This window comes from Oxyura jamaicensis, chromosome 25 (genome assembly GCF_011077185.1).
Source record: "Oxyura jamaicensis isolate SHBP4307 breed ruddy duck chromosome 25, BPBGC_Ojam_1.0, whole genome shotgun sequence".
Lineage (NCBI taxonomy): Eukaryota > Metazoa > Chordata > Aves > Anseriformes > Anatidae > Oxyura > Oxyura jamaicensis.
In genome coordinates, this window is record NC_048917.1 from 1,698,948 (window position 1) to 1,725,256 (window position 26,309).

The window sequence follows — 26,309 nt, forward strand, 5'->3', positions numbered from 1 at the left end:
GGGGTGCCCGGGGGGGGTCCTGAGGGGTGCCCGGGGGGGGGTCCTGAGGGGGTTCCTGGGGCTGTGCTGCGTGCCCTGTCACGGTCTGTCCCCTTCATCCCTCTTCTCCGTGCCTCGGCAGGGCTCAGCTTCCACCCGAAGCGGCCCTGGATCCTCACCAGCCTGCACAACGGCGTCATCCAGCTGTGGGACTATCGGATGTGCACCCTCATCGACAAGTTCGACGAGCACGACGGTCAGCAGGGGGCCGGGGGGGGGGTGGTGTGCGGGATGGGAGCGGGGCTGAGCGGCTCTGCGGGGCTGCAGGCGGTGAGTATTACACCCAGCTGCTAGCGGCCAGCTCGGTGCTGCTGTCTGAGCACCCCTTTCACGCAAATAAAGGGGGGCAGCGTTTGTTTCTGGTGTAAAATTAAATTTGGTGTAAGTACAAAGGGTTTGCGTGCTTTGCGGCGTTTTTCTGCAAGCGTGCCGATGAAAAGGAAGGCGGTTAGGAGTTGGGAACCATCCTCTAACACGGCTTCTTGTTGCTTTGAACCTTTTAATTTATTTGTAGTAAAAAATGCAATGCCCTCTTTATGGGGTGTGAGGGACCGTTCCGGCTGTCGGTCGTCCTGCCTTGTCCAACCTCCTCTTCCTATTTGCAGGACCCGTTCGAGGGATTGATTTCCACAAACAGCAGCCTCTGTTTGTTTCTGGAGGGGATGACTACAAAATCAAGGTAACCTTTTGCTCCTTTTACTTCTCTAAAAGGCATTGCCCAGGGAGGGAATTGTTCGGGAATTGTGATTCTGCTGTTCCAGAGGAATTAGTGGTGATTGCAGCAAGTTGAAGTCTTTTTATGGCTTGCATTAGAAATATCTTAAACTGGAAGAGGGAGAGGCTTGTAGGTGATCTAAAAGACTAAAATCTTTAGCCTATTGTGAGAAAGCACAAAGAAATCCGGCTGGCTGGGGCCCGTACCCTCATTGTGCTGCTTTTGTGTTGCTCAGGTGTGGAATTACAAACTGCGCCGCTGCCTTTTCACCCTGCTCGGGCACCTGGATTACATCCGCACCACCTTCTTCCACCACGTAAGCTCCTCTAGAACTTACCCGATCCGTGCCTGTGTTCTTCCTGCGCGAGTGGAAATCTCTTTTGCTTCCTTGGATGGGAATCTTTGCGAAGGAAGCGCTGCTAAAGCGAAAAGCAGAGGCGTGGTCCTTTCTGGAGGCGTAAGAGGCATAAATTTTGCCTCCCAGATCTTAAGTAAAATAAAATAAAAGAGGGTAATTTTGGGAGGCAACTGAAATACGCTGGAGGGAGGGGACGTGGGGGTGCGTATTGTTTCCTATGCAAACTACTTTGTCTTTTTAGGAATATCCCTGGATTTTGAGTGCTTCTGATGATCAGACCATTCGGGTTTGGAACTGGCAGTCCAGAACTTGTGTCTGGTAAAATCAGCGGATGCTTTAAAAATAACTGTAGGGCTTGGGTGCGAGCTATCCCCCTGCGTTGTTTTCAAGTGGAAGATGATATTTCAAACCGTGCGTAGTTGAAGGAACAGAACCGACAAAAAGAACGGATTAATAACAAAGATTTCTCTCAGTTGCGACTTCTGCTCGCGTACATTGGTGCTGCTAAACACGTCTGTAAATCCCCGTGTTTGGTTAAAAATTTTTCAAAGTTAAAATAAGCTGCAGCGGCGTTGATACCTGTGAAGTCGCTGGTATCAGCGAGCCAGCCCTTGAATGTTCTCTGAGGACAGATGTGTTCAGCAGCTGTGATAATTCTTGAAGAGTGGTATTTCCCTCCCAAGTATTACCGACCGTGTTCCTCTTTGTCCCTTCTGAGCCTAAGCTGAGTGCTGTTGGTGCAAATCAGAGCGTGTGCTGATGGATCGTCTGTTTAAACGGCGTTTTTCTGTCCTTTTTTGTTGTAGTGTGCTGACAGGACACAACCACTATGTGATGTGTGCCCAGTTTCACCCCTCTGAGGACCTGGTAGTGTCAGCCAGCTTGGATCAGACTGTGCGCGTTTGGGATATTTCTGGTGAGCTGCCCAGATCAAGGGGGTGTCCAGTGGCAAAGCCCGCTTCAAAACTGCAATTGCTGAAAGCCAAACGAGGCAGGAAAACGTTGGTTCCGATCTGAGAGAGAAAGAGCAGCCTGTCAGCTCTAGGAGCCTCAGGAAGAACGTTAGAGGTCTGGCAGGGATCTGGTCCCCTCGTTTTTCAAGAAGCTGTTGATCGTTGGCTGAAAGGGGCTTCTGGGGCTCTTCTAGTCCAACTTTGTGCTTGAAGCAGCCTTCTCCAACAGCGCGAGCTGTAGGTTCGTGCAGCCCAAAACCCTCTTTAATTAAGAGTTGGATTTTACAGCCAACGTAGGCAACAAGCATTGCTGTCAGAACGGGCACGCTGCCGTCAGCTTTGCCAACGTGCAAGACTTGGAGGAAAAATCCTAAAAATCTCTGGGTCACCTTTATCCCGTCCAAAATCTCTTGGAGGCAGCGGCAGGTCGTTTGTCCTGAGATAAAAGGCCGCTGTACTCACTGCACAACGGGCAGGGGATCTTTTTGGTGGCTTAGTTGTGGATCACGACAGGCAGATGACATCAGGAATTTCTTCCCCGTCCCGTCTGCTTGTTTTTTATAAAGCAAGGCGTGGCCTGGAGATCAGAGCAGGAGTTGCGAGTCAAAACTCCAAAGTCCTTTGCTGCTATCTTAACTGTTTCTGAGGTGATTCAATGCAATCCCATCGGATCCATAAATGAAATGCCAGAAGCCAAAAAAACAGGCGGAGAAGGGACCGGTGGCAGGCACTGCTGGTGGTGGTACCACTTATTCTAGAGACAGACCGTGGCCCTTCGACCTGCCGCTCTCGCCATTGCAGTTTTGGTTGGGCACGCTGCGTTATTTGTAGCACACGCTCAGACATGGCCAGCTGTGTCAACAGTAGGGGCTGGGGACAGGATATCCTGGTTATTTAAAACCTGTCCCCCTCTCCGTCCTGCCAGCACGGGGAGTTTAACAGCTATTCTGCTAGGAAGCTTTGCTGCTGCATTCTCCCACAGATGCTCGCTCTCAGCAGAGTTCCAGCTGCCAAATTGGTTTGGAGATGGTACAGGGCTCTTTTTTTTTTCCTCAGCTGATACGTGATGAGGGGTTTTAGCGACATGCTGAATTATTGACTCAGCTGTCGCTCCAGTCAGACACGACACTGCAGGAATATTAGTGTCTGGAGAAAAACACGGGTAGATGTTAAACAGATTGCAAATAGTACTTTTTTTTTTGTTCCTCCCCCCAAAAAGTTTTTCCCCAAAATGACTTCTGTCCTCAGCAGGACTCTGTTCTGGCTCTAGCAGCCTGCTGGAAATGGTTATTTCCACATTTTGTCTGATTCCTGTTATCCATATAATCCTAATCAGAGAGAGCATCATGCGATGGTGAGCTTTAGCTCCCATTTCTGAGTGCTGCTTTTAACTTGCAGCTTCTGCTGACATCGGTCGGATTATTTTTCATCAGGCTTTGGGGTTTTTAGTACTGGCTCTTTGATGCCCCCAGTTAAATGAATTTAAAGGTCGTACTCCAAATTCTTCATCCCAAAACTCAGCTTTGATGGCAGCTGTGGCAGAGTGGAGCATGACCCAGACCAGACGAGGGTGAGGACTGCCTTGTGGTTCTGAACTCCCACAAATTTATGTTCTTTGGTTTGAAACCTGCTGATAAAGGACCTTCAACGTAAAACAAGCTGGAGGTAGAAGGGTCTATTTCCTGCTCGTCTGCTGAGAGGGAGTGTGAATGCAGTCAGAATAAGCTTGTTTATATATTAAAGTGCATGAACATTTGTGCTGTACTGTTCGCCTGTGCTGTGGAATGAAGTCGTTGCTCATGTGGCTGATATTAACCCACAAAATAATCTTCTGTTTTTCTCTTGTTTCTTTTTAAGTATTAACCGGTGAGGAGGATGCTAGTGGTCCTACTCTGATCAGAGTGCTTTCTGTCTGTGCTTTAACACCGCACACCAACTCCTGTTTAACCTTCCTCTTGGTTGGCAAATAACTGATGTCTGCTTCTTGGCCAAAAACGCCCTTGTTCTGTCAGGACTCTGTTGAGTCGATCTGGGTGACGTGCTTAAGCGAGGATCACCTGAGGGCTTGGGCTGGTGGTGCTGAGACGCCCTGGGACTGGGAGGATCTCTGCTGAAAGTCCCCACGTGGCCCCTGTAGACCTGGAGTGCCTCTCTTTGAGCACCACCTTATGTGCACGTGTGGTGATGGCTGGCAAAACCTTTGGTACAACTTCAGCCTCCACTTCACTTCTCTAGGATGAACCTAAGCCCAGCAAGGGTATAGGCAGTACCCAAGAGCCCTCTTTAGTTTCCACCTTGGGTAGGTTACTGACCTCAGGTATGAGGCCTGAACTGTGAGGGAGATGAGAGAAGAAAAGAATTGGTAAAGGCCCATCTGTCTGTAGGTCAGTGCTGTCTCTAACATCAGCCATGTGTTCCAGAAAATGGGTGCCAGGAGCGTCCTGGTGCTTTACTGGTCTCTTTCTCCTTCTCTCCTAACTTGCAACGTGTAATTCACCGGTCGTATGTTGCCCCTTTTCCTCTGGTTATTCTAATACCTGCTCTTCTGAGTGCTTGTGTGCATGTCCATCTGAGTCTGCTCTTCAGTTTTTTTTTTGTTCTTCTAAACAGCTGTCCCTAGAGTGCCTAATATCTGCCTTTCTGCTGCAAGTCCCCTCTCTGTCCCTGCTCCCTCCCCAGAGCAACACGGGAAGCTGCTGTGTTCTGTGAGTGTTCTGCCTTTCCTTAGATTTGTGCAGTTACGCCAGAAATTTTCCACTTGTGTTCCAGTCCTGTTTCACTGGCTTGTCAAAGGCTCAAGTATTTTCTCTTCTGAAAATCCTACGTTTCTTCCCTCGCCTTCTCTGGGTGATTTATATTTTATTCCTCCTTTCTGGGGCGGTTTGTGCCAGCTTTGTCGAAGCTTCCACTCAGCCGTTCAAGCTCATCATCGTTACTTGGACCCTCTGTGTGTGCACCTCACCCAGTGTGCTGAGCGTTGGTGCTTTGCGGAGAGATGCTGCTTGTCGTGCTCATTTCATCAGCCTAAATTCGCAGAAGGGTTTGTTGAGGTGTTGAGCTGCTGATCTACAAGGACTGTGGGAATCTAGAAAATATTTTTTGCCCTCTGTATCATTTATTCTCTTCCTGTACTTCCCTCTCTGTTGGTGTCCATAGCAGTGCAATTCTGCATTTATCCTAGACAGATTTTTCTTACTCTATAAACTCCATGGTAGCTTTCTTGGGCCAGGTACTTCTGAATCTAGAAGGGTATTTTCTAAGTTTTGTTTTAGCATTTTATGTAGAGTCTTTCTCCTTGACGTCAGATGAGAGGCTCTTTTCATTTCTTTCCCTACTGTGTTACGTGGCGTTTTAGTGAGGAATGGCTTGAAGTAGGTCTGTTTTAATTTGGAGAACTTAATGTTCTTCAGAATCAGGAGCAGGCTTTTTTTCCTATAGTTTTAGTTCCCCGAAATACCTTGTTCCCAGGCAGATTGAGGTCCTCAGGATTATGGATTTGGGCAGGGTGGCATGGTTGAAAAGTCCCCTGAAAGCTGCAAGCTCAATTCAGTGAAGGAGGAATGAGAGGAAGAGAAATCAGCATGCCTCAGTCCTTTGCTGAAGTGCCCCTGTCTGTGTCCCAGTGAGCTGAGGTGATCCTTTTGGTGTGTGCTGCATTGCAGACTTTCCTTTTTGGTATGTCTAATCTGAGCTTGTGCTATTGGAGGAGGTGGAAGGGAGTCCTGGATATTTCTCACCCTCTTCCACTCTTTCAAGTTCTCGCTTTCCACCTGAAGATGTATATAAACAACAAGGGAGAGCACTCAACATGTTTCTGGATTAGGAACGTTGCCTTGATCATATATTTTTTTTGTTTTCTTCACCCCGTTTCTCCTTCCCCTTTGTTCTGCAAGGCCTAAGGAAGAAGAACCTGTCCCCTGGAGCTGTGGAATCGGATGTCCGGGGAATAACAGGGGTGGACTTGTTTGGGACAACAGATGCGGTTGTGAAGCACGTTCTTGAGGTACAGTGTCAGTGTGTGTGCTCTACAACCTTTCCAAATTTGTTTAATGAAATCCTTGTGACCCAAATGACTCCCTAAAAGGCCAGAAAAATAGCAGAGAGAAAAGAGTTAAAACACCAGCCTCAGCTCAGTGGAGTAACGTGCTCCAAGAATTTTGTAAATTGAAATCTGGAGATGTTTGCGCTGAAACCTAACGAGTACCGTTCTCTCGGTATGGCTAAAAGCTCCATTAAGTCGCAGACGTTATTGTCTTGTGTTACTGGAAGCATCGTTCTGTAATGGCTCGTTAAAGCTGGGAAGTGGTGCTGCTCTGCTGGTGAAGGATGGTATCTGCAAAGCTCGGTACTGTGGGCAAAGTCTGGCTAAGCATTTGGTACGAGCAGCATGGCATACAAAAAATAGCGAGCGCTGCATCTTGGCAAGCCTGGCTGCAGTCTTGTCACTTCGTTTTTCCTTTGCTCGTTACGTTCAGTCACTAACCTGCTGCGAGTGACTGTTTTTTCTTTGCCTTGTAGGGCCACGATCGTGGGGTGAACTGGGCTGCCTTCCATCCCACCATGCCGCTTATTGTGTCAGGAGCTGATGATCGGCAAGTGAAGATCTGGCGGATGAATGGTAAGTGGATTCTCCAGGGGGAAGCCCTGGGGAGAAGGGTGTTAATAACTGAAATTTGTTTGAACGTTTGTGGGCTGAACCTGAAGGTAATTTACATCTTGCAGGCATGAATGTAGGATGCAGTGGTAAATAATCCCAAACAGCGTTGGCTCTTGCAATCTGAAGAGGGCTCAGTTCCCTAGCAAACACTTCTAGCTTCTTTTGATTTGCATGCGCTGCTGAGCAGAGGTTTGTAGGAGCAGAAAAGATCGACTCTAAAGTTTTTTGAATATGTGCCAATGGAATGAGAAAGGGAGATGATTCTAGAACGAGAAGCGCTTCACCAGGAATGGATGTGCTTTTGCCAGCTCCGTCCAGCTAAGCTGTATACAATTCTTTGCACCTTTTTGGAAATCTGGTTTATCTGTTTCTCAGGGAAGCTGTGCTAGCAGGTAAACGTCACAAAAATAAATAGCAGGGAATGGTTTAGTAATAGGCTGACAGAGCCCACTTCGTTAAGGTGTTTGCTGTGTTTTCTCCTTTAACCTGTTCAAGCATTATTTTCCTCTTCCTTTTCCACTTCTGGTTAGAATCCAAGGCCTGGGAGGTTGACACTTGCCGAGGACATTACAACAATGTCTCGTGTGCTGTCTTCCACCCCCGGCAGGAACTGATCCTCAGCAATTCAGAAGACAAAAGCATCCGTGTCTGGGATATGTCGAAACGGTTAGTGCATGTCAGGCACCTTACTGGGGAAGTTCTTACACGTGTGAGAGGCCTGCAGTTATTCGTAGAGAAACTAAAGACCAGAGCTCCTTAAAACTTCAGTTCTAGCGTTTGATAATTACTGAGAAAGAAATGTTTTTTGTATTTGCTGTCCCTTTGAGACGCATGTTACGGGCAAGGCTTACAGTTGTCTGAGAGCAAGTGGAAGAAGACTGACTTGTCTAGTGATGTTGTTGCTGCAGATGTTTTAAAGGAGAATATTTTACTTGACAGAAGGTTACGAATACAGCGTTTTGAACTCTGTGTGGTCTCCCCATGCTGAACGCTGGAGATCAGTCTGAGGTTTGGGATCTTTATTTGGGGACCTGGAGCCTACAGCAGTTTCCATGTTGTTTATATTCCTTATTTCTTACGTTGCATATTTAGCACGGGTGTTCAGACCTTTCGCCGTGATCACGATCGCTTTTGGGTACTGGCAGCTCATCCCAACCTCAACCTCTTTGCTGCAGGTAAAAAACAAAGCAAATAAAAAAAGCATTGAAGGGCTTGCTCTTGGCATCTCCCCCAGGATTTAATTCACCTTTGAATTCTTGCATGCCTTTTCCCAGGCCATGACGGTGGCATGATTGTGTTCAAATTGGAGCGTGAGCGGCCTGCTTATGCTGTGCACGGGAACATGCTGTATTACGTGAAGGACCGTTTCCTCCGCCAGCTTGATTTTAACAGTTCCAAGGACGTTGCTGTCATGCAGCTGCGAAGGTAGGAGAGGAGTGCCTAGCATATTATGAAAGGCATTGCTGGTATCTTTAATCCCTTGTTAGTCCCTCAATTACAGACAGGTCAGATTGTCACACTTTTTTTTTGTAACTGGCTTTAAGTTGCCAGTAATTCAGCCTGAAATGCCAGCTTTCATTTATAAAATGCTGGTGTTCTTACAGTGTTTCCAGGTGGTTCAGGAAATTCATCAAAGCTGCTTTTTTTTGGCTCTCTGTTTAATTAAAAAAAAAAAAAGATGAGTGTTAGAAATAATCTTGTTTCACTGTAACTTTCTTTTATTTATGACTTCTCTTCAGCGGTTCCAAGTTCCCTGTGTTCAACATGTCGTACAACCCAGCTGAGAACGCTGTCCTTCTCTGCACAGTAAGTCGAGTTTTGTTATGTAACGTGCTAAAGATCTTTTCCTGAGGCTGTGAGTGGCAGTTCTGTGAAATCCTACCTTGAAAATTCTCCCTCCTCTTTGTGCAGAGAGCCAGCAACTTGGAGAACAGTACTTACGATCTATACACCATTCCCAAGGATGCAGATTCCCAAAATCCGGACGGTAGGCACTTTCTTATTTCACATTATTCCTGTGAGTGTTTGTTGTTGTATAGCTGTCTCCTCCTCTCTCCAACTGTGTGTGTTATATATAAAAGCTTCATTTTTGCAAGCCTCTCATTGGATTTTTTTTCTTCATGTTTCCCAATGTCCCTGCAGCACACATCATTTGGCAGGCTTCCTGCTTAGTATATCACACGACACTGACTTGAAAAATTCATGTTCATCCCAAACTTTTACTGCTACAAATATATATTTTATAATTTTGTTATTAGGAACTTTCCATTTTCCCTTTCGACGCAGCAGGCAGCATTCCTGGCTTGTCAACAGAGATGGATTTTAACCAGATACGTTTTGTTCGAAGAGGTTTTATACCCTGAAAAGTAGCTGTAAAAGTGACAGTGCCAGGGTGCCAGTGTTCATTCTTCCTCTCGGCAAATTCCAGATCAGTTTTGTGCAATTTACAAGTCAAAACATGATTTAGGAAAAGAAAAAAAATTCTTTCTTCTAACTGTGAATTCCATTTGGGATCTGAAACTCCAGCTGGTTTCTCCTGCCTCTGTCGTCATGGCAGTAAAGATTTTGAAATGAGTGGGAGTGATGAATGTGTTAGACTGGAATCCAGCTCACTTGTTCGCACATCTATGGATTTCTGCAGATCTACCGAAGGGAAGGTTTCTTTGCTGAGTACAGTCAGCAGGTATATTTGGAGAGACAGAGAAAGGGAGCTTTTTGGTAACTATGCAGATGAAATGCTACCGAGGATATTATAAATATTAATTTTGATGGAGTCATTCAAAGCTGACTTGTCTGGGGACACCTGGCTTGTCACCCTTTTAGAGAGGAAAGGGTTTATTCCCCAAGAGGTTTTATCCTCTTCTGGAGGAGGAGGTGTCGAGGCCTCATGAAAACTAAGCACCTTTAATGCATTTTCCAGACCAGCATGTAATTCTACTAGCTGATCAATATTTTCTTTAACAGACAGTCGTGTATGCAGAGTTCTCATGATTTCCCTGGCCTGTAATGTAGATATTTAACACGCGCGCTGGATTTTTCATCCTCACGCCCTTCGGTTTATTTACCTGACCTACAAGGGAAGCTAAACTTTTTATCACCCTTTAATCATCTTTTGGGTAAAACACTTCAGTCGTTTTCTGAGTGAGGCGCAGCCAGTGTTAAAGGTTTAAAGCCAGTAAAAATACTGCGTTGTGGCAGTTCAGAAAAACAGGTGAAGTTGCCATCAGAAAACCCTAAGCAGAGCTGGAAATTGAATTTAGACCAGTCTTTCTTGCATAGGGTAGTAACTGAGGGCTGAGGCAGTCAGGTTTAAGTCATTTGTTCGGCTGTAGATCTGCCACAAACAGTACTGGGCTTGGTGAAATAGTCCCCGGTCTAGTGGGTGGGTCTGCAAAACCATTCGTGTTGAGCAGCAGGAGGACCAGAGAGAAAGGGGATCAGGAACTAAAGGAGAAATTCTGTTTTACCAAAACAGTAGCAACTCTCTCACCTTGCTTGTTTGTTCCCTTCTCCTGTTTCAAAACCTTCTCTGCATCTGAAAAATCCTGCGGCGTGGCTCTTTATGTGTGTCTGACATGCAGAGCGCTGTGTTTGTATTAGCATTTTAAAACTGAGAGAACAGCTGCGTGCTGCGGAGAGCGCAGCCTTTCTCCTCCAGCTCGTTATGTCAGTTTGCAGGGGGGAGAGGGAGGGGGGGCTTACATTGAAGCCGGGACCCTCGCTGCTCGGTTTGTTTGGCCAGCAAGGCTCTGCTCGTTAGCTTGACAGACTGTGCTGTCGCCCGGGATGGCCCGCTTCAGCGCCAAGCAGTGGCGTTGGCGGTACAGACAGCCACTTGTCTTGTGCCTTGGCTGGAGAGAAGGGCTGGCGCTGGCCACGCTGCGATCTGAAAGGACATTGGGGGAGGAAATGAGTCTTGCGAATAGCCTCAGGTTAAACATGAATTAGTAGGAAGCAGCTACAACAGCCAAGATGGGATCAAACAAGACTGACTAATGTGTTGCCATAAGAGCCTGCCAGAGGTTTTATTCACTGCCTGCGTCTTTCTCTCCCTAGCCCCTGAAGGGAAACGTTCCTCCGGGCTAACAGCTGTGTGGGTAGCTCGTAACCGCTTTGCAGTCCTGGATCGAATGCATTCGGTAAGGGGACGGGCTTAATAGGGTCATCTTTTTAATGGGGTATATTGTCATTTGGAAATGCAAATTCCATGCAAATGGAATAGCGGGAGATGGGGTTAACAGAATTATCGGAGATCCACGTTGACTGGCAAGGCATTCTCAATGGAAAGTGAGCTGCAGATACACATGAAGAAATACAATACAATGAAAACGTAGTGAGTTGAAATGTTATTTAACTTACGGTAAACTCTGGCTGAGTTGCTGGAAGGCTGCTACTGCAGGTGAGTTCAGAAATGACAGCTGACCAGAACAGGACTGTGAAGCCACCCAGGTTGCTTTCATAGCATGCAAATAATGAGGAAATGCTGAAAAAGTGGGTTTGTTTTTAATAAAGGTCTTTGATCTCACTTGTGGAGTGAAATAGGAGACAGAAGGAGGAAAGGACATCATGGAAAGTTCTCCCTGCTTCAGTTTACTTGGCGGAAAGGGAAAGAAAAGTCTTACTCTTTGCCCAGTGCAGAATATTTATCTATTTATTTTGTATCTGATTCAGTATTTTTTTTGCCTAGTATATTGAAGTTTCTTGTACCTGTTTTGTTACTCCTCCCTGCCTTCCCTTTCTCTCCTTGCAGTTCTCCCCTTTCAACTTCATCTCCTTTATTTACCGTGTTCACCCACCCTCCTTCCCTTCATATTTGCTTTGTTCATATACTCAGTGTAGAGAGAGCTTGGAAATCAGACCAGCTAGCTGACAATGACAGCAGTGGGGCTAAAGGGAAAGCTCGCACTCCTACGTCTGCGCCCTGGTAAACTTGAAGTTGTTGGGTTTTCCAGAAGGATAATGTCTGATCTTGTCTTGTGAAAGGCTTTGTATTTAATTTGGGCTCTTGAGGTTCAGCTGTACAAAAATTCTGAGCTAAAACGATCCTCAGTTTCGTTGTATATTCTATCTGACTGCCCTGTGTTGCTGTGTTTTGTTTTCCTCTCATCAAATGGCAGATCCTAATCAAAAACTTGAAGAATGAGATCACGAAGAAGGTGCAGGTGCCGAACTGTGATGAGATTTTCTATGCTGGCACAGGGAACCTGTTACTGAGAGATGCAGACTCCATCACCCTCTTTGACGTGCAGCAGAAGCGGTAAGATCCAGTCTGCTGGGGGAAGTTTTAATATTGTAATCCTGTTGGCGTGTGCCCTCTGGGGACAAGTAATGGCTATTAATGCACTCCAGAATTCAGCATCAGCTGCAGGCTGCGTCAGACTGATCCAAACCACGGCTAACAACTGTTAGGGAGAGCAGAGTGTAAACATAGCCAAGGTGCAGTTTATGCTGCAGGCATTGTGCCATTGATCACAGGGAGATGTGTGCCATATCCTTATAAATTCTGACTACAGAATCGGGTACTATAAAAGTGGAAAGAAATCAAAAACCTCATACTCAGTCAAGCTAAGCTTGCCTGATGCCTTGTCCCTTAGGTTTTATATCTGTTCAAAATGCTCTTAAATTGGAACATGATAGCAAGTTTATGCTGGTTATGTGTTGGTAGCCACAAAGAAACAGACAAGTAGCTGGTGCTCTTGGCCATCGTCAGCTTGAGAAGGTTCTGGGTTAGCAGCAGATAAATGTGGTCTGTCTTGATTGCTTACATCCCAGAATTTGCCTCGAGTTTTATTTCCTTATTTCTATGTCTTTGTCTTTCTAGTATTGTTGGGAAAGTTACGGATAAATTTATTAAAGCAAATGTTACTTGTAAATACCTTATTTCCTTTGTTCTGGTAAAACCATCCTTAATCATCTCCATATTTTTCAAGTCAGTCATCACCTCAAAAGTGTTTGTTACTGCACAGGTGTGGAGAAAGCTTTGTTTTGTTAAACTAGAAAGACACAGAATTTTGCTGCATGATTTTGTAGCTTCAGAATTGCATAAAGAGGATTCAGAGCATCTGCAAATTGGGCTCAGTGTGTTGGAGACTGGTAGTTGATTGTAGAGCTTGCTGTGGAGGCATATTGTTCAACTCTAACGTCAGTGCTGTCCTTCTCCAGGACTCTGGCCTCGGTGAAGATCTCCAAGGTGAAATACGTTATCTGGTCGGCTGACATGTCCCACGTAGCTCTGCTGGCCAAGCATGGTAAGCAGGGGAGGCTGCAGTGTTTCACCTGGTCCTTCCTTGGCTGGGAGCATGTTCCTGTTTTCATGATCTGCTAGAGTAACTGCTCGGTGCTGTGTCTGGTGGTGAAGGTGCAGCTGCAGACGGATTCACAGTGTGAGCCCTGCTGCTTTTTCTGTTCAGCAAAACCTTTTTGCAAGCTTATGGAACAGATGATTTGCTATATTCCTCAAAAAGGATCAGCTATTCTGTCTTTCTTAAAAAGAAGGGCAGATGGTGACAATTCTGTGGCAGTTACTGTCATCTCCTTAATGTCCAAATACGAATATAGTCCCTATTTCTGGGACTGTGGAAGGAAGAAGCTCTAAGCCAGAGTCACATATTTAAGAGTAGAGTTACCTGATCCTCCTCCTTTTTGCTTTTGTCTCCAGCCATCATGATCTGCAACAGAAAGCTGGAATCCCTGTGTAACATCCACGAAAACATCCGTGTCAAGAGTGGTGCCTGGGATGAAAGCGGTGTTTTCATCTATACCACGAGCAACCACATCAAATACGCTGTCACCACAGGGTAAGTCTGAGAGTTAAACAGAGTCCTTGAACTGGCTGGCCTTGTGCAGACTACCAGTGGTTTTATTTTTTGTTTGTTTGGCAGATGCCAAAGTTAGTGCTGGTGCAAATCCACTGTTACGGTACGGATGTACCCCAAGACAGAGCTAAATAGATGCACTTGGCTCGTGTTCGGTTGCTTACCCTGTGCGCTGGTGCTCTATTGCTGGGTTGGGTGGCTGCTTTATTCATCTGACTGGGGCTTGCAGGCTAAAATAGCATAGTGAGCCTCCTTTGAGGTAGGGGATGTGGCCATACAGACGTGTTGGTGTGCACATTTGCTGTGTGTTGACATAGGGATCATGGAATCATCCGCACCCTGGACCTTCCTATCTACGTTACCCGTGTGAAGGGGAACAACGTGTACTGCCTGGACAGAGAATGCCGCCCCAGGGTCCTCACCATTGATCCCACAGAGTTCAAATTCAAGCTGGCATTGATTAACAGAAAGTATGATGAGGTGAGGCATGAGAAACTCTGCGCTATTTCTTGGTTATGGCCTGAGGGTTCAGGAACATGCCTTGCAAGTGGTGTCAGCTTCACTGCCCGGGCCTTTTCTTTGCAGGTACTGCACATGGTGAGGAATGCTAAGCTTGTGGGCCAGTCCATCATTGCCTACCTGCAGAAAAAGGGCTACCCTGAGGTGGCCCTGCACTTCGTCAAAGACGAGAAGACCCGTTTCAGCCTGGCACTGGAGTGTGGCAACATTGAGGTGAGGTGGCAGATGCTGCTGTGAGAAGGGCGTGTCTTTTGGGCCATCGTCTGGGGATGATAGCTGCCCTACTAAGGTGCAGGCCCTCATGTGGAGGCATGATTTAATGCAGTGAACTCTGTAATCTCCAGCTTTTCATCAGGGGCATTATCAACAGAAGCCTGTAGAGAAAACTGCTTCTGCAAACCCTCATAGTATTTTTGGTGGGGCAGAGAATCAAGCTCAAGTCTTGTGTGTTGAGCAGGTTTTTTTTCAGATCTGACCTTGTAACTGCATCAATTGTCTTGTTAGATTGCTCTGGAAGCAGCCAAGGCTCTGGATGACAAGAATTGCTGGGAGAAACTAGGAGAAGTGGCATTACTGCAGGGAAATCACCAGATTGTGGAGATGTGCTACCAGCGCACCAAGAACTTTGATAGGCTCTCCTTTCTCTATCTTATCACTGGCAATCTGGAGAAGCTTCGGAAGATGATGAAGATAGGTGAGTGCAGGAGAATGAAGAGGTGCTGAGCTTCCAGAGGGAATGAGCAGCATCCCAGAGAAGGCTGCTTCTCTGACTTCTTCATGACTTTTTTTGTTTGCTTCTGTCTAGCTGAGATCCGTAAGGATATGAGTGGCCACTACCAGAATGCCTTGTATCTAGGAGATGTGGCAGAGAGAGTGAGGATCCTGAAGAATTGTGGGCAAAGTGAGTAATGTCAGTCTAACGTGTTTCTCTGGACTGAGGAGCAGCTGGAGAGGTTTTGGGGGTGAACAGTAATTTCTGGAGAGAGATGAGCATAATCTCCTCCTGAGAAACTGAATTGGATGGACAGGAAAAGTAACCCAAGAGTCACAACACAACCCAGGAGATGTGAAACAACCTTGGAGCATAGGTGGTCAGTCATTGTCTGCTCACACTAGTCCTAAATCCAGTGATGCCCCTAGAAGTGTAGGCGTACGCTTCTGTACGCCTTAGTATGCTGCTAGTCTTTCCTTTTGACAGTGTGGCCATGCTCGTTGGTATGAGAGGTTTTCTTTCTCCAGAGTACAAAGAACACACGCTCATGTTAGTTATACTTAATTTCAGAGTCCCTGGCCTATCTCACAGCTGCAACTCATGGTCTGGATGAAGAAGCTGAAAACCTGAAGGAAACCTTTGATCCTGAAAAGGAAACGGTTAGTGACCAATGCTTCATAACAAGAACCCTAGAGTTTTGGGAAGAAGATGGCAGCGGGACGTGGTATTAGTGTGACTGGCATGACAGCTCCTTTCTGAGAGGGAGACACCAGATTCCTTTTCTGTCACTAAACAAAACCTTGAGACTGTGTTGCATGGAGGTAGGTAGGTCAAAGAACGGGATTTTCCGTATATGGCCTTTAGCTGTTTTTTTGCTCCTTTCTGCTCAGATTCCAGACATCGATCCCAATGCAAAACTGCTGCAGCCTCCTGCTCCTGTCATGCCTCTGGATACCAACTGGCCATTGCTGACTGTTTCCAAGGGGTTCTTTGAAGGAACAATTGCTAGCAAAGGTATTGCTTTATACTTGGAAGGTCGCGTTAAGTTGGGATATGCAGAACAGAGGTACTTGTTCCTGTGGCTCCTGGTCTGTTGCTGTTAAACCCCAGATTTGCTGTGTGTTACTAGTAGAGGCTGGCCTGCAGCTTGGTATTTACGCCATCCTCAGCAAATCTAAAAATCTTTGTCCTTTTAACACAAGATAGGGTTTTGCAATTGGAGGGGAGAATGCTGGCCTAACTTAATTCTTTTCTTAACACCTGGCCAACTCAGAGATGAGTGAACGAATAATCCTGTCGTCTTTTTTAGGCAAAGGGGGTGCCTTAGCTGCTGACATTGATATTGACAATGTTGGCACTGAAGGCTGGGGAGAAGATGCAGAATTGCAGCTGGACGAAGGTAGGTAAATTAAAGAGTGTTTCTTACAGCCGTGAAAATGTGTCTGTGTAGGAGCTCTAACTGTTTTTCCCCCTCCCGATGCAGATGGCTTTGTGGATGCTGGAGAAGGCTTTGGAGAGGAAGGTCTAGGTAAAGGACAGGAAGAAGGAGGTGGATGGGAAGTTGAAGAAGATTTGGATCTTCCCCCTGAACTGGTAAAGGGCTGTTGAGATGATGATGCTTTTGGGAGGCTTCTCGCTTAGCCCAGTTGTAGTCACTTAGGAAGGCAATGACAAGTCATGGTGGGGTGGGGAGAGGGGAAAAGCATTATGGGCTTCATCAGAGGCTTGGCTACCTCTGATTTCATCTGGGTGCTGGAAACTTGCACGCTAATTGCTGCTCTCTGTGTTCCCCCAGGATGTTCCTGCTGGTCCAGCAGGAGGAGCAGAGGATGGATTCTTTGTGCCACCCACCAAGGGCACCAGCCCAGCTCAGGTAACAGCACACATCTGATTTTTCAGAAGCTTTCTGCTTTCTTTCTGCTTTGGTGCTTTTTCAGGTTTAGACCTAACTAATACTCATCTGTGAGCACAGCACAGAAACTTGTTAAGAGGAACGGGGGGGGGGGGGTGATGAGTGTAAGATCAGACAAATGTGTGCATGTGCACAACTCCTCTTGTATGTTTTTTCCCATCTTGTAGGTGTGGTGTAACAATTCACAGCTTCCTGTTGACCACATTCTGGCAGGCTCCTTTGAGACAGCAATGAGAGTAAGTTACACTTGGAGCTCCTGGGGAAAAAAATGCCTTTGTCCCATGTATTTTTATTTCGGATCCAGACTGAAGCCTTGTTTTGTGTTCTGCTGTGAATAATTTTATGCACTGTTTTCTCTGGATGTAAAATAAGAGGTTCTGTGAGCCTGAGTGATGACTGCAGCTGCTGTATGGCCCTGGACAGCCTTTACTCAGCACGTCAATGTATTTTTTCCAGCTCCTCCATGACCAGGTAGGAGTAACCAACTTTGGGCCCTACAAGCAGCTGTTCCTGCAGACCTACGCCCGTGGCCGTACAACCTACCAAGCCCTGCCATGTCTCCCTACCATGTATGGATACCCACATCGCAACTGGTAAGCAGCTGGGTTAGTTCCTCTTCTGTGCTTTTTTCCTGGTGCTGTGTACCTCCCTGTGTCTTTCACTCTTTGAAGGGGGGAGCCTTCCTGTTTGCTGGACGTTAATAGGAAGTGTTCCATCTGTAGTGGGATTTTTCTGCTGATGGTTAGATGTTAAGATGTTGGAGAGCTATTTTTTTGTGTGCGTGTGAAAACAGAGTGAGGCAGTCGGGATGTTGTCTTCTCTATCACTAATGCTCTGCCTCTGATAAAGCTAGTCTAAAGCTTGGGATGTCTAGAGAAACACAGATGTGTATTTTTAGTGGTGGCTGGAAACTGCTGTAGAAAAATGAGCCAGATTTTTCTAGTGTGTTAATGCAAAGAGAGCTGGGCATTGAATGTGACAACTAATGGAAGCATAGGTGCCTTTTATGCTAAGCTGATGGCCAAGAAAAACAGCATGGCCCTGGGTCAAAATGTTGGGGATATTTGCAGCTGAGCTTACTGCGGAATGCAGGTGTGTTCTTGCTGGCCCCTGTATTAGTCCTGCCTGTACCCACATCCTCTCTCTGCCCCCAGGAAAGAAGCTGGCTTGAAGAATGCTCTCCCTGCTGTGGGACTGAAGCTTAATGACCTGATCCAGCGCTTGCAGCTGTGCTACCAGCTCACGACAGCTGGCAAGTTTGAGGAGGCTGTGGAGAAGTTCCGCTCCATCTTGCTCAGTGTGCCCTTGCTGGTGGTGGACAACAAGCAGGAGATTGCTGAGGTGAGGGGCAGATCTCTTTGGTCCATATTGTCTGCGTGCCCCTGGGGCAGGAGGCCAAATGCTTGACTCCATCTTCCTCTCTCAAAGGCCCAGCAGCTGATAGCCATTTGTCGGGAGTATATCGTGGGACTCTCAATGGAGATTGAGCGGAAGAAGCTGCCCAAGGAGACCCTGGAGCACCAGAAGCGAATCTGTGAGGTACAATAACTTTGAATTTCCTCGCTGGGTGCCTGGGAGAAGCCTTTGGGTTTACAAAAGCATCAGGAATGCTGAATTCTATTTTCTGCCTTCAAAGCAGATGTGGCAGTGATTACCTGGGAGGGGGCGATGTGTTTCTTGGGGCATTTTCAGGGCATCCACTTTCTCATGCCCTTGGTAGTGATTGAATGCCCACTTTTCCTCCTTGTCCCTGCTGCAGATGGCTGCCTATTTCACCCACTCCAACCTGCAGCCTGTCCACATGATCTTGGTCCTGCGCACTGCACTTAACCTCTTCTTCAAACTCAAAAACTTCAAGACAGCTGCTACTTTTGCTCGTCGGCTACTAGAGCTGGGTCCAAAGCCTGAGGTGGCCCAGCAGGTATGTCTGTGAGGTGCACTGCCAGAAATATTTGCTGTGGCAGACCCTGTTTAGACTGCTTCCTAGCTGCTCCTCTGGTTGATGTGGTTGCTTTTTGCAGACCCGCAAGATCTTGTCAGCGTGTGAGAAGAATCCCACTGACACCTACCAGCTTAACTATGACATGCACAACCCCTTCGACATCTGTGCCGCCTCTTACCGACCCATCTATCGTGGCAAACCCGTGGAGAAGTGTCCGCTTAGTGGAGCCTGCTACTGCCCTGAGTTCCAGGGGCAGATCTGCCGTGTCACAACAGTAAGGGAGGCTCTGTTGCCAGCCCAGTCTGTGATGTTTTCTGCTAGAATGGATTCCAGCAGCTTTGCCCTCGTGCCCCCTAACTTGAGTCAGCATGGGTTTTGGGTCGGAAGCAGGGAACTTGGCATTTGGGATGGAGCAGTTTGGGAATTGTGAAATACAGCGTAGCTTAAAAGTCCCCTTCAGGGACTGATACTGGCAATGTGTGTTCTTCAGAACCATCTAGGCTTTCAACACAACATACAGGGTCGGGCTGTTTTGTTACTTTTGAACGTTAATTATCTCCCTTTTATTCCGCAGGTGACAGAGATCGGCAAGGATGTCATTGGGCTGCGGATCAGCCCGCTCCAGTTCCGCTAGGGCACGTGCCTGTCCCAGGGAGGTGTGGGATCAGAGGGAAATGGTCCCGTTTCACAGCACAGTGTGGAAACTTTCACCTCCCACCATTCCAGCTTCTAGTTGTCTCTTCACTGTAGCTATGCCTGTGCTGTGTCTTAACTGCTCTTCCCCACCCAGGAATGCTGTAGCGAGACTCTCTGCTGCTTCGAAGCAGGGATCCTGTTTCTAACTTGGGCTCCTGTTTTCACATCTGATCCAGCTGATGTGATGTTTTGTGTACCATTGCTTCCAGGCATTTTTTTTCCAGAGGATAAAGTGTGGTTCATGCTGAGACCTGGGTGTAGTACAGCGCGCTCAATAGAAACTGCTCAAGAGGCAAGGACTGCCTCTTACGTCCTTTAGTGTTGGGCTCCTAAAAGAAGTGCTCAAAGGTCCTGCTGCAACCTGGGCAGCAGGAGGAGTCAAGCCTGGGTCTCAGAAGAGGGTGGCACTGTCTGGAACCTGTACCGAGGCAGGGCCCGTCCCTGCTCAGGGCAGCCCCGCTGCCCTCAGAAGTGGCTGGAGAGCAGCTAGGCAACCAAGTGCTAGTGTTGACTGTTTTGTTGTCCTAGTAGCATTTCTCAACATGATCTGCCTCTTACATGAATAAAGTAAATTGTCTGGATCTTCCTGTTCTGCAGCTTAGTTGTTCTTACTGGTTTAGAGTAGATACCACATTACATTTCCTCTTTTCACGTCCCACCTCCCACTCCTTTGTGCTGTTAAGCTGCCAGATCTGAAGAGTTCTGAAGTTTCCAGAAAATGGAGGCCGCAGTAGTGAAATAATGAATCATGCCAGCAGGGGCTGCTTCTGCTAATTATTTGTGTGGAACTGCTGTTGCCTATGCTCAAATTGTCCTCACTGGTAAGGCTCCTGTCCTCACCTTCCCATGTCTAGTTGTACCATTTGGTATTACTGTGGCTGTCCGTGTGGTATTTAGCAGCCTGGAGGGTCTTCAGAGTCAGGCAGATCGTAGTTTCCAGGAGTGACAAGTTGAACATATGTTCTTGCACCAGTGGAGAAGCAGAAAACCTCGAGTTCCTGCTCCCTCTGTGCCTGGACTAGTTGCCTAGTTCTTCCTCTGAAATAAAACCATGCCATATGCTAGGATTTTAAACCTTTATTTTATTCATAAAAAGGGGGAGTGGGAATGTCCCAGTCTTCAAGGCGCTCCTTCCAGTTTTGCATGGGTTTTGTTCAAGGAGTGTTGGTAGCGGTGGGGCAGATGAAAGTTGCTGGGATTAGTGGTTAGGGGCCTGAACAAGCAAGGCGTCGTGGCAGGCCACTGCGATGCCTCCAATGAGGTTCAGGAACTCCTGGAAGTCCAGCTGCCCATCACTGTTCAAATCGAGCTTCTTCATCATCCTGTCCAGGACTGCTGGGTCCCTCTGATTCTGCAAAAAAACAAAGAGATTGGGATCAATGTCTGCCTCGAGGCAAAGGCGTCCTTTGCTGTACACACCCGGCTACAAACCTGCAGCTGCTGAGTTCATCACCAGCAGCAAGGGTTTGGCAGAGGGAAGCAGGATTCAGCTGGGGCAACTCCAATCAGGCTGTGTGCTCTGGCTTCTGGTAGAAGTGAGGTCTTTCCCCTGCCCCCTCCCACGCTCATGTGGCTGGAGTCGTTAACTGCCAGGGGTGACTCCTGGCCTGGATTTCACTCACCTTCGTGAAGGAAGCCAGCTCGGTGTTCATGAAAGCCAGGAACTCCCTCTTGGAGAGCTTCAAGTTGTCCCCTTCGCGCCCTGCGTACCGCTGGAAGACAGCCAGCAGGGACTCGATGCAGCGCTCGGTCTCGGTGGGGGACACCTTGGACTGCAGGAGTGGAACAAAAGCAAAAAAGTTCAGGCTGGTGCTTGCAGAAGAGCAGCGACAGCTTCTAGAGGGAGGCTGGGCTGAGAGAGACCTCCTGCCACCCCCTTTAGGGAGCCTGCTGCGCCCAACCTGTCCAGGTGCATTTTTCCTTGGTATCCCTTTTTTTGGTGACCTGCACGGCTCTTCGGTGAGGAGGGACCCAGGGGAGGGGCAGGGAGTGGTTTGGGTAGCACCTGGGTGCCTTGGGAGCATGGAAAATTCCCTGGGGAGGCACCAGCAGTCGGAGGGAGGAGGGCTGCTCCCTCTGGCTTACTCAGCGCTCTCCAGCATGGCTGGGCTGGAAGACAAACCTCCCTTTCCCTCCCCCTGCCCTGCCTGGCCGGAGGAGAAACTCTGAGTCACCAGAGAAAAATGTGAGCGGAGCAGCAGTGGAGTTGGCTCCCCAAGCTGCTGCCTGGGCTGGGGGAGCTGGGGTGGCTCCTAAAAGCGAGGGGACACCAGGGACATGGGGCTCTTCCCCCTCCTCAGGGCTCCAATTTTTGGGAAAAGGGACCTCGCAGGCAGGGCTGGGTGGAGTCCGCCCTTCCCTCCCTAACCTCAGCATCCTGGGGACTCCCTGCCACATCCTGCCCCGCCTGAGGCTGAATTCAGCCTTTTTTGGTTAAAGTGAAGTGGCACTGAGTTGCTTCCTTCCTGAACCTCATTTTTTTTTTTGGTCTCCTGGTCCCCCTGAGCCCCCAACCCTGGCGCCGTGAGCTCCGTGGAGGCCAAGCCACAGCCCTGAGCCCTGCGCTTGGCAGCGGGAGCAGCACTGGAAAGAGGAAGGCGAGGGGAGGGAAGGGACCGGGGGTGGGAAAAAGGGGGCAAATGTCCCCTCGCTGTTTCCCTGCAGCCACGGGGACCCCCTGCTCTCCCCCTCTGAGCCCCCTTCCAACCCCCTCTCCCCCAGGAGGCTGAGCTCAGCCTTGGCCCCGTTCCCTCTTCCCAGTGCCAAGCCTCGTCTCGCTTCCAGCTCGGGGCCTCTTCCCTGAGGGAAAAGCTCCAACACCCTCTCCCCCAGGGCCAGGGTCGTGCTCACTCACCATGGCTGGGGCTCGGCGGGACCGCGGTACGGGTGCGAGGTAGAATCGAGACGGGTGTGAGCCTCGTCCGCCACCGCCCTGCCAGCGCCCAGCCCCGGCTCAGCCCCCTGGGCCACGTTGGGCAATCGGCGGCTCTAACGGCAGATCCCGACGTGCCTGCGGTCCCCACCTCAGCCTGGGCCCCTCCTCCAGGCCCTCCATCCCCTTCCCTCCAGCGTTTTATTTTGTCATGCTTCTATTTTCTCTTTTGTCTGTTTTTTTTTTTTTTTTTTTTTTTTTCCCCACCTTTTTTTTTTTTTTTTTTTTTTTTTGCCCCCCCCCCCCCCCCCCCCTTTTTTTTAACTCTGTCTTCTCAGGGCTGAGCCCTGGGGCTGCCTCGCTGCTCCCCGCAGTACCCTTGGGCCTTCCTCTTCCTCCAGTGAGCTTTGGGCACCCCTGAGGGCAGACCCCCCTGTGTGAGCCCCTTCCTGTGCTCACCACCGGGAGATTTGCCAATAACCTGTTATTATTTCCTAATAACGCGTTACAAGCTCAACCTGTCGTAAAAAGGGGGCAGCTGCCCTCTAGGGGTGAAGGCAGCCCCTGGGGTCCTGCTGCAGGCAGGATTCGTCCCAAACAGCCTCAGTCCCTGTGCTGCTGGAGGGCTGAAGACAGGGAGAGGAGGGACAGGAGACACCAAAAAGCAAAGTTTTGAGCCCACCTCACTCCCAGCTGGGGGGCTACGGGGACAGAAATGGTCCTGCTGGGTGCCTCTGCCCCGGGGGTGTCCTTGCCCACCCCGCCAGCCCTGCCCTGCCGCTCCCCATCCTGCGGTACCAGGGAGGCTGCTCAGACACGTCAGCCTGGCCTTGCCCACGTCGTCGCTGCAACCGCAGTGTGGTGACATCCTTGGCACTCAGTGTGGATACGGAGCCGCCCGCGCTGGCCCCGATTTCACCCAAAAGCTTTTGGGGGGAGGCGTGGAGTGGAGAGGTTGGGGGACAACCATCCTCGATCTCAGTTCCTTCCTTTCTTTCCCCAGTTCCCTTCCCCTATTTTTATCTGTGTACTGGGGAAAAATAACTTCACCACCACCACCCTAAATCCCATAAACAGCTCATGGCGAATGAATCAAAAAGATTTGCTGATGCGGGGAGCTGAGGGCAGGGAGGCTTCTGCTCTGTGGTCTGCGCTTCCACCTGCGGTTTGCAGCCTTCTCTTTGTGCTTCCTGAGCGCTGCAGCAACGCTCGATCCTCTGTGCAGCTTTTATCTCCCCCTAGCTTTTATTTCCCCCTTTGCAGGAGCAAACCCCAGAGGGGCTGTGGCCTGGCCCCAGCCTGGCTGCGGTGTGGGATTTGGGGAGATTTCTATTTCTTGCTGCTGCTGTGTGTGTTTGCGATCAAGGCGCTGGCACTGTCTGCAGACGCACCATCTGTGCTGCCATATGTTTGTCACCGGGACATGCAGCGGTCACGTGCATGAGAGAGGGGTGGCAGAGAGCAGTGCCAGTGCATCCGTCTGCCCCAGCTGGGACAGACCCCTCTGAGTACCCCTAGCACCACGTCCAAACCATGCCAGGAAAATGGCTGTGGCTGGCCAAGAGACAAGGCCTGGGTGTTGCATCAGGCTCTGGTGGACCTGAGCTGCCCTTGTTCCTCCTGGCCAGCCCTGGCACCAGTCAGAGAGCTCTGGTTGCACCTAGGGGCAAGTCCCAGCCACTGCTGGGGTCATCCTCGCTTCTCGCTCTTCTTGCAAAACTGCAGCCCCATCTGCTGCTGAGAGAATTGATTCTCTCTTGCTCGAGAGGAAGGAAAGTGAATTAGATCAGGCTTTCTCCAGGGCAGGGTTGTGGATGTCTCCATCCATGGCCAAGTGCACCGTTTGTGGGATCTGGAGCATTTTTCATGCTGTGCCGCTGCCCCTCTACTGCCTGAGGACCCATGAATGGGCCTGCTTGTGGGGCAATCCAGGGGAAAAGGCAAGTGGATACCTGAGGCTGAGAAACTGCACCTGGATGGCTCCTACCTGCCCATCCCTGCATGGATCTGGGATCACAGTGTACACTGGGAGCCCCTGGAATTATGCAGATCTATAGTGAGGACCACAAGGTTAGAAGTATATGGGCTCCAAGACATACAGTAGGGGGGATTTGGTGTAACTTTCAGCAGCCCCTATCTGGATTAAGTGCCTAAAATCAGGAGGGATGGGCGATCTAAACTGGGACACCTTCCCAGTAGGCTGAAGCCCATGTAGAAATTAGAAGGAAGGATGAAGGATGGCAGCAGTCAGTGCAGTCATCAGCTATTTATTGTGATTTTTCATGCAATACATCATTGTGAAGTAGAGAATGACCCCCCCAACACACACACACCCACCACCACCATTACCCTGCAGTAACCACAGCAGAGCTCAGATGCTTCAAAGCCTCCGTGATGCTGGAACTGGGATTCTGCTCAGTTTCCAGGAGAGCAGAAAGGTGTAACCAAAAGCTATGAGCCTGCAAAGGTGTTTATCCCACTCTCAACACTTTTCAGGCCCAAGAAAGAGTATGGTTAAGCTCCTGGGATGATTTTTTCTTTTGCATTGCACAGCAGAAGCTAACAAGCAGGACAGCCAGCCATGGGGCTAAGGAGATGTGAGTGCACTGAGATGCAGAACTGTCATGCCCCAGGGTAAAAGAGATGACAGGGACACAAAGGACTGAGAGACCCAAGGAATCCAATTAGAGCAGAAAAGTGACTAAATACTGCATTGGGGTTGATAGACATGATGCAGGAAAGCAGGAGATGTGGATCCTGGCATAGCTCTCTCCCTTCCCTGGTTGCTGAGGATGTGATAGCTGGAAACCCCCCGAAGCCACTTGAAACCTCGCAGAGCCCCCTGTTAACCCTTTGTATTGAACACTTCTGTGCTACTTTCCTAAGCTGAAAGCAGAGAGCAGAAGTGATCCTCAAAGAGGCTCGGAGAAACCTCACCAATGCCACAGAGGGGATGACCCCTTAAGATGCCTTGGCCTCATCCCTAGCAGGTTGGCCTGTTGCCTTCTGTGAAGCCACGGGGCTGGGGGAGGCCTGGCTCTGCTTGGTGCAAAGATGGGGTTCCTCTTCCTGTTGAGGCTGGTCACTGCTTGCTTTCTGTGGGCTCTTCTTGATGTTTTCCTCCTCTCGTGGCTGGCAGCTCCTCTCTGGTAGGGGAAGATCTTCATCCTCTTGGCAGCAGTCAGCTTCATCCCTTCGGGGTGGTTGGGGACATTGCTCTTCTACAGCTCGCTGGTCTGGCTCATGAGCTTTTTGTGGCTCTGGAGCCTGTGGTAGAGGCAGGCAGCTCTTGGCCTCCCTGTCTTTGCTCACCTGGCAGCTGGATTCAGACTCCTGTGGGACCTTCTCCCTGTTGGCTTTTGATCCATCACCCTGGCACTGGTACGTCTTTTCTTCCGCATCGGGCATTCTGGGGCGCTGGTGGTCCCTCCTGTCCTCCCTGGGCTCAGCCTGGTGAGTATCATTCTTCACACCATCCGATTTGGGGGCAGAAGCCTGCTGAGACGCTACCTTCACCCCTACTGCAGACCTGTCTTTCAACTCAGCTTTCTGAGGCTCATCAAGCTCCCCCGAGATTTTCTGGGAGCTGGAAGCTGGCAGCTGCCGTTTTTGATGCTCATCCATACCTGTTTTCATCCTGCATGTATCCTGGTGCTGTGGCTCTTTGACCTCGCGTGTTTTGCCATCGTCCTTACAGGATTCTGCCTTTGGGACACTGTTCTTTTCGCATGGCACAGCTGGTGCCTGGGGTGACACGTAGCATTTTCTCACATAGACAGGCTGCTCCAGGTTGTTAGGATGGTGACAGACAATCTCATAAGTGGTAGCATTGGGATCATTCAGGTTCTGGATTACATGGATCAAGTACGCGATGGTCTGAGGCTCGCAGGGACCAGGGAGGACCTGAACCTCTGGATGTATGTCAGGGTCAGAAGGGATATAACGGACCCTCATATCGGTAACAGATGAAATTTCTCCAGGGGGACAGAGGTCTCCACTATCAACATCAACTGTTTGGTAGAGGCTTGTTGTTTCCTCCTCTTTCTGGGCCTCCCGTTCTTCTCTGGGGGCTCCTCGCTCTTCCCTCTTGCGAGTGAGGTGGCTTCGGCGATGGTGGAC

General features: G+C 49.0%; 2 protein-coding genes across 2 annotated transcripts in view; one reads left to right on the plus strand and one right to left on the minus strand.

Moving 5' to 3' along the window:
- Window positions 1–19,900, plus strand: part of COPA (COPI coat complex subunit alpha) — a 20,391-nt gene extending 491 nt beyond the window's left edge. Inside the window, exons 2-33 of the mRNA XM_035346565.1 lie at window positions 122–235; window positions 645–718; window positions 990–1,070; window positions 1,354–1,430; window positions 1,919–2,028; window positions 5,959–6,068; window positions 6,584–6,683; window positions 7,253–7,388; window positions 7,815–7,897; window positions 7,997–8,147; window positions 8,462–8,528; window positions 8,634–8,709; window positions 10,779–10,861; window positions 11,840–11,979; window positions 12,885–12,970; window positions 13,381–13,519; window positions 13,855–14,017; window positions 14,123–14,269; window positions 14,561–14,750; window positions 14,862–14,957; window positions 15,339–15,427; window positions 15,659–15,782; window positions 16,078–16,167; window positions 16,252–16,361; window positions 16,564–16,641; window positions 16,848–16,916; window positions 17,137–17,273; window positions 17,835–18,021; window positions 18,109–18,219; window positions 18,440–18,601; window positions 18,702–18,896; window positions 19,197–19,900. Coding sequence (XP_035202456.1) covers window positions 122–235; window positions 645–718; window positions 990–1,070; window positions 1,354–1,430; window positions 1,919–2,028; window positions 5,959–6,068; window positions 6,584–6,683; window positions 7,253–7,388; window positions 7,815–7,897; window positions 7,997–8,147; window positions 8,462–8,528; window positions 8,634–8,709; window positions 10,779–10,861; window positions 11,840–11,979; window positions 12,885–12,970; window positions 13,381–13,519; window positions 13,855–14,017; window positions 14,123–14,269; window positions 14,561–14,750; window positions 14,862–14,957; window positions 15,339–15,427; window positions 15,659–15,782; window positions 16,078–16,167; window positions 16,252–16,361; window positions 16,564–16,641; window positions 16,848–16,916; window positions 17,137–17,273; window positions 17,835–18,021; window positions 18,109–18,219; window positions 18,440–18,601; window positions 18,702–18,896; window positions 19,197–19,256 — 3,635 coding nt within the window. The 3' untranslated portion in view covers window positions 19,257–19,900. The remainder of the gene's footprint in view (window positions 1–121; window positions 236–644; window positions 719–989; window positions 1,071–1,353; window positions 1,431–1,918; window positions 2,029–5,958; window positions 6,069–6,583; window positions 6,684–7,252; window positions 7,389–7,814; window positions 7,898–7,996; window positions 8,148–8,461; window positions 8,529–8,633; window positions 8,710–10,778; window positions 10,862–11,839; window positions 11,980–12,884; window positions 12,971–13,380; window positions 13,520–13,854; window positions 14,018–14,122; window positions 14,270–14,560; window positions 14,751–14,861; window positions 14,958–15,338; window positions 15,428–15,658; window positions 15,783–16,077; window positions 16,168–16,251; window positions 16,362–16,563; window positions 16,642–16,847; window positions 16,917–17,136; window positions 17,274–17,834; window positions 18,022–18,108; window positions 18,220–18,439; window positions 18,602–18,701; window positions 18,897–19,196) is intronic.
- Window positions 19,901–20,420: 520 nt separating this feature from the next.
- The window catches only part of S100A11 (S100 calcium binding protein A11), an 11,053-nt gene continuing 5,164 nt past the window's right edge, over window positions 20,421–26,309 (minus strand). Inside the window, exons 3-5 of the mRNA XM_035346572.1 lie at window positions 22,173–22,180; window positions 20,941–21,090; window positions 20,421–20,669 (exon numbers count right to left, since the gene is read on the minus strand). Coding sequence (XP_035202463.1) covers window positions 20,517–20,669; window positions 20,941–21,090; window positions 22,173–22,175 — 306 coding nt within the window. The 5' untranslated portion in view covers window positions 22,176–22,180 and the 3' untranslated portion in view covers window positions 20,421–20,516. The remainder of the gene's footprint in view (window positions 20,670–20,940; window positions 21,091–22,172; window positions 22,181–26,309) is intronic.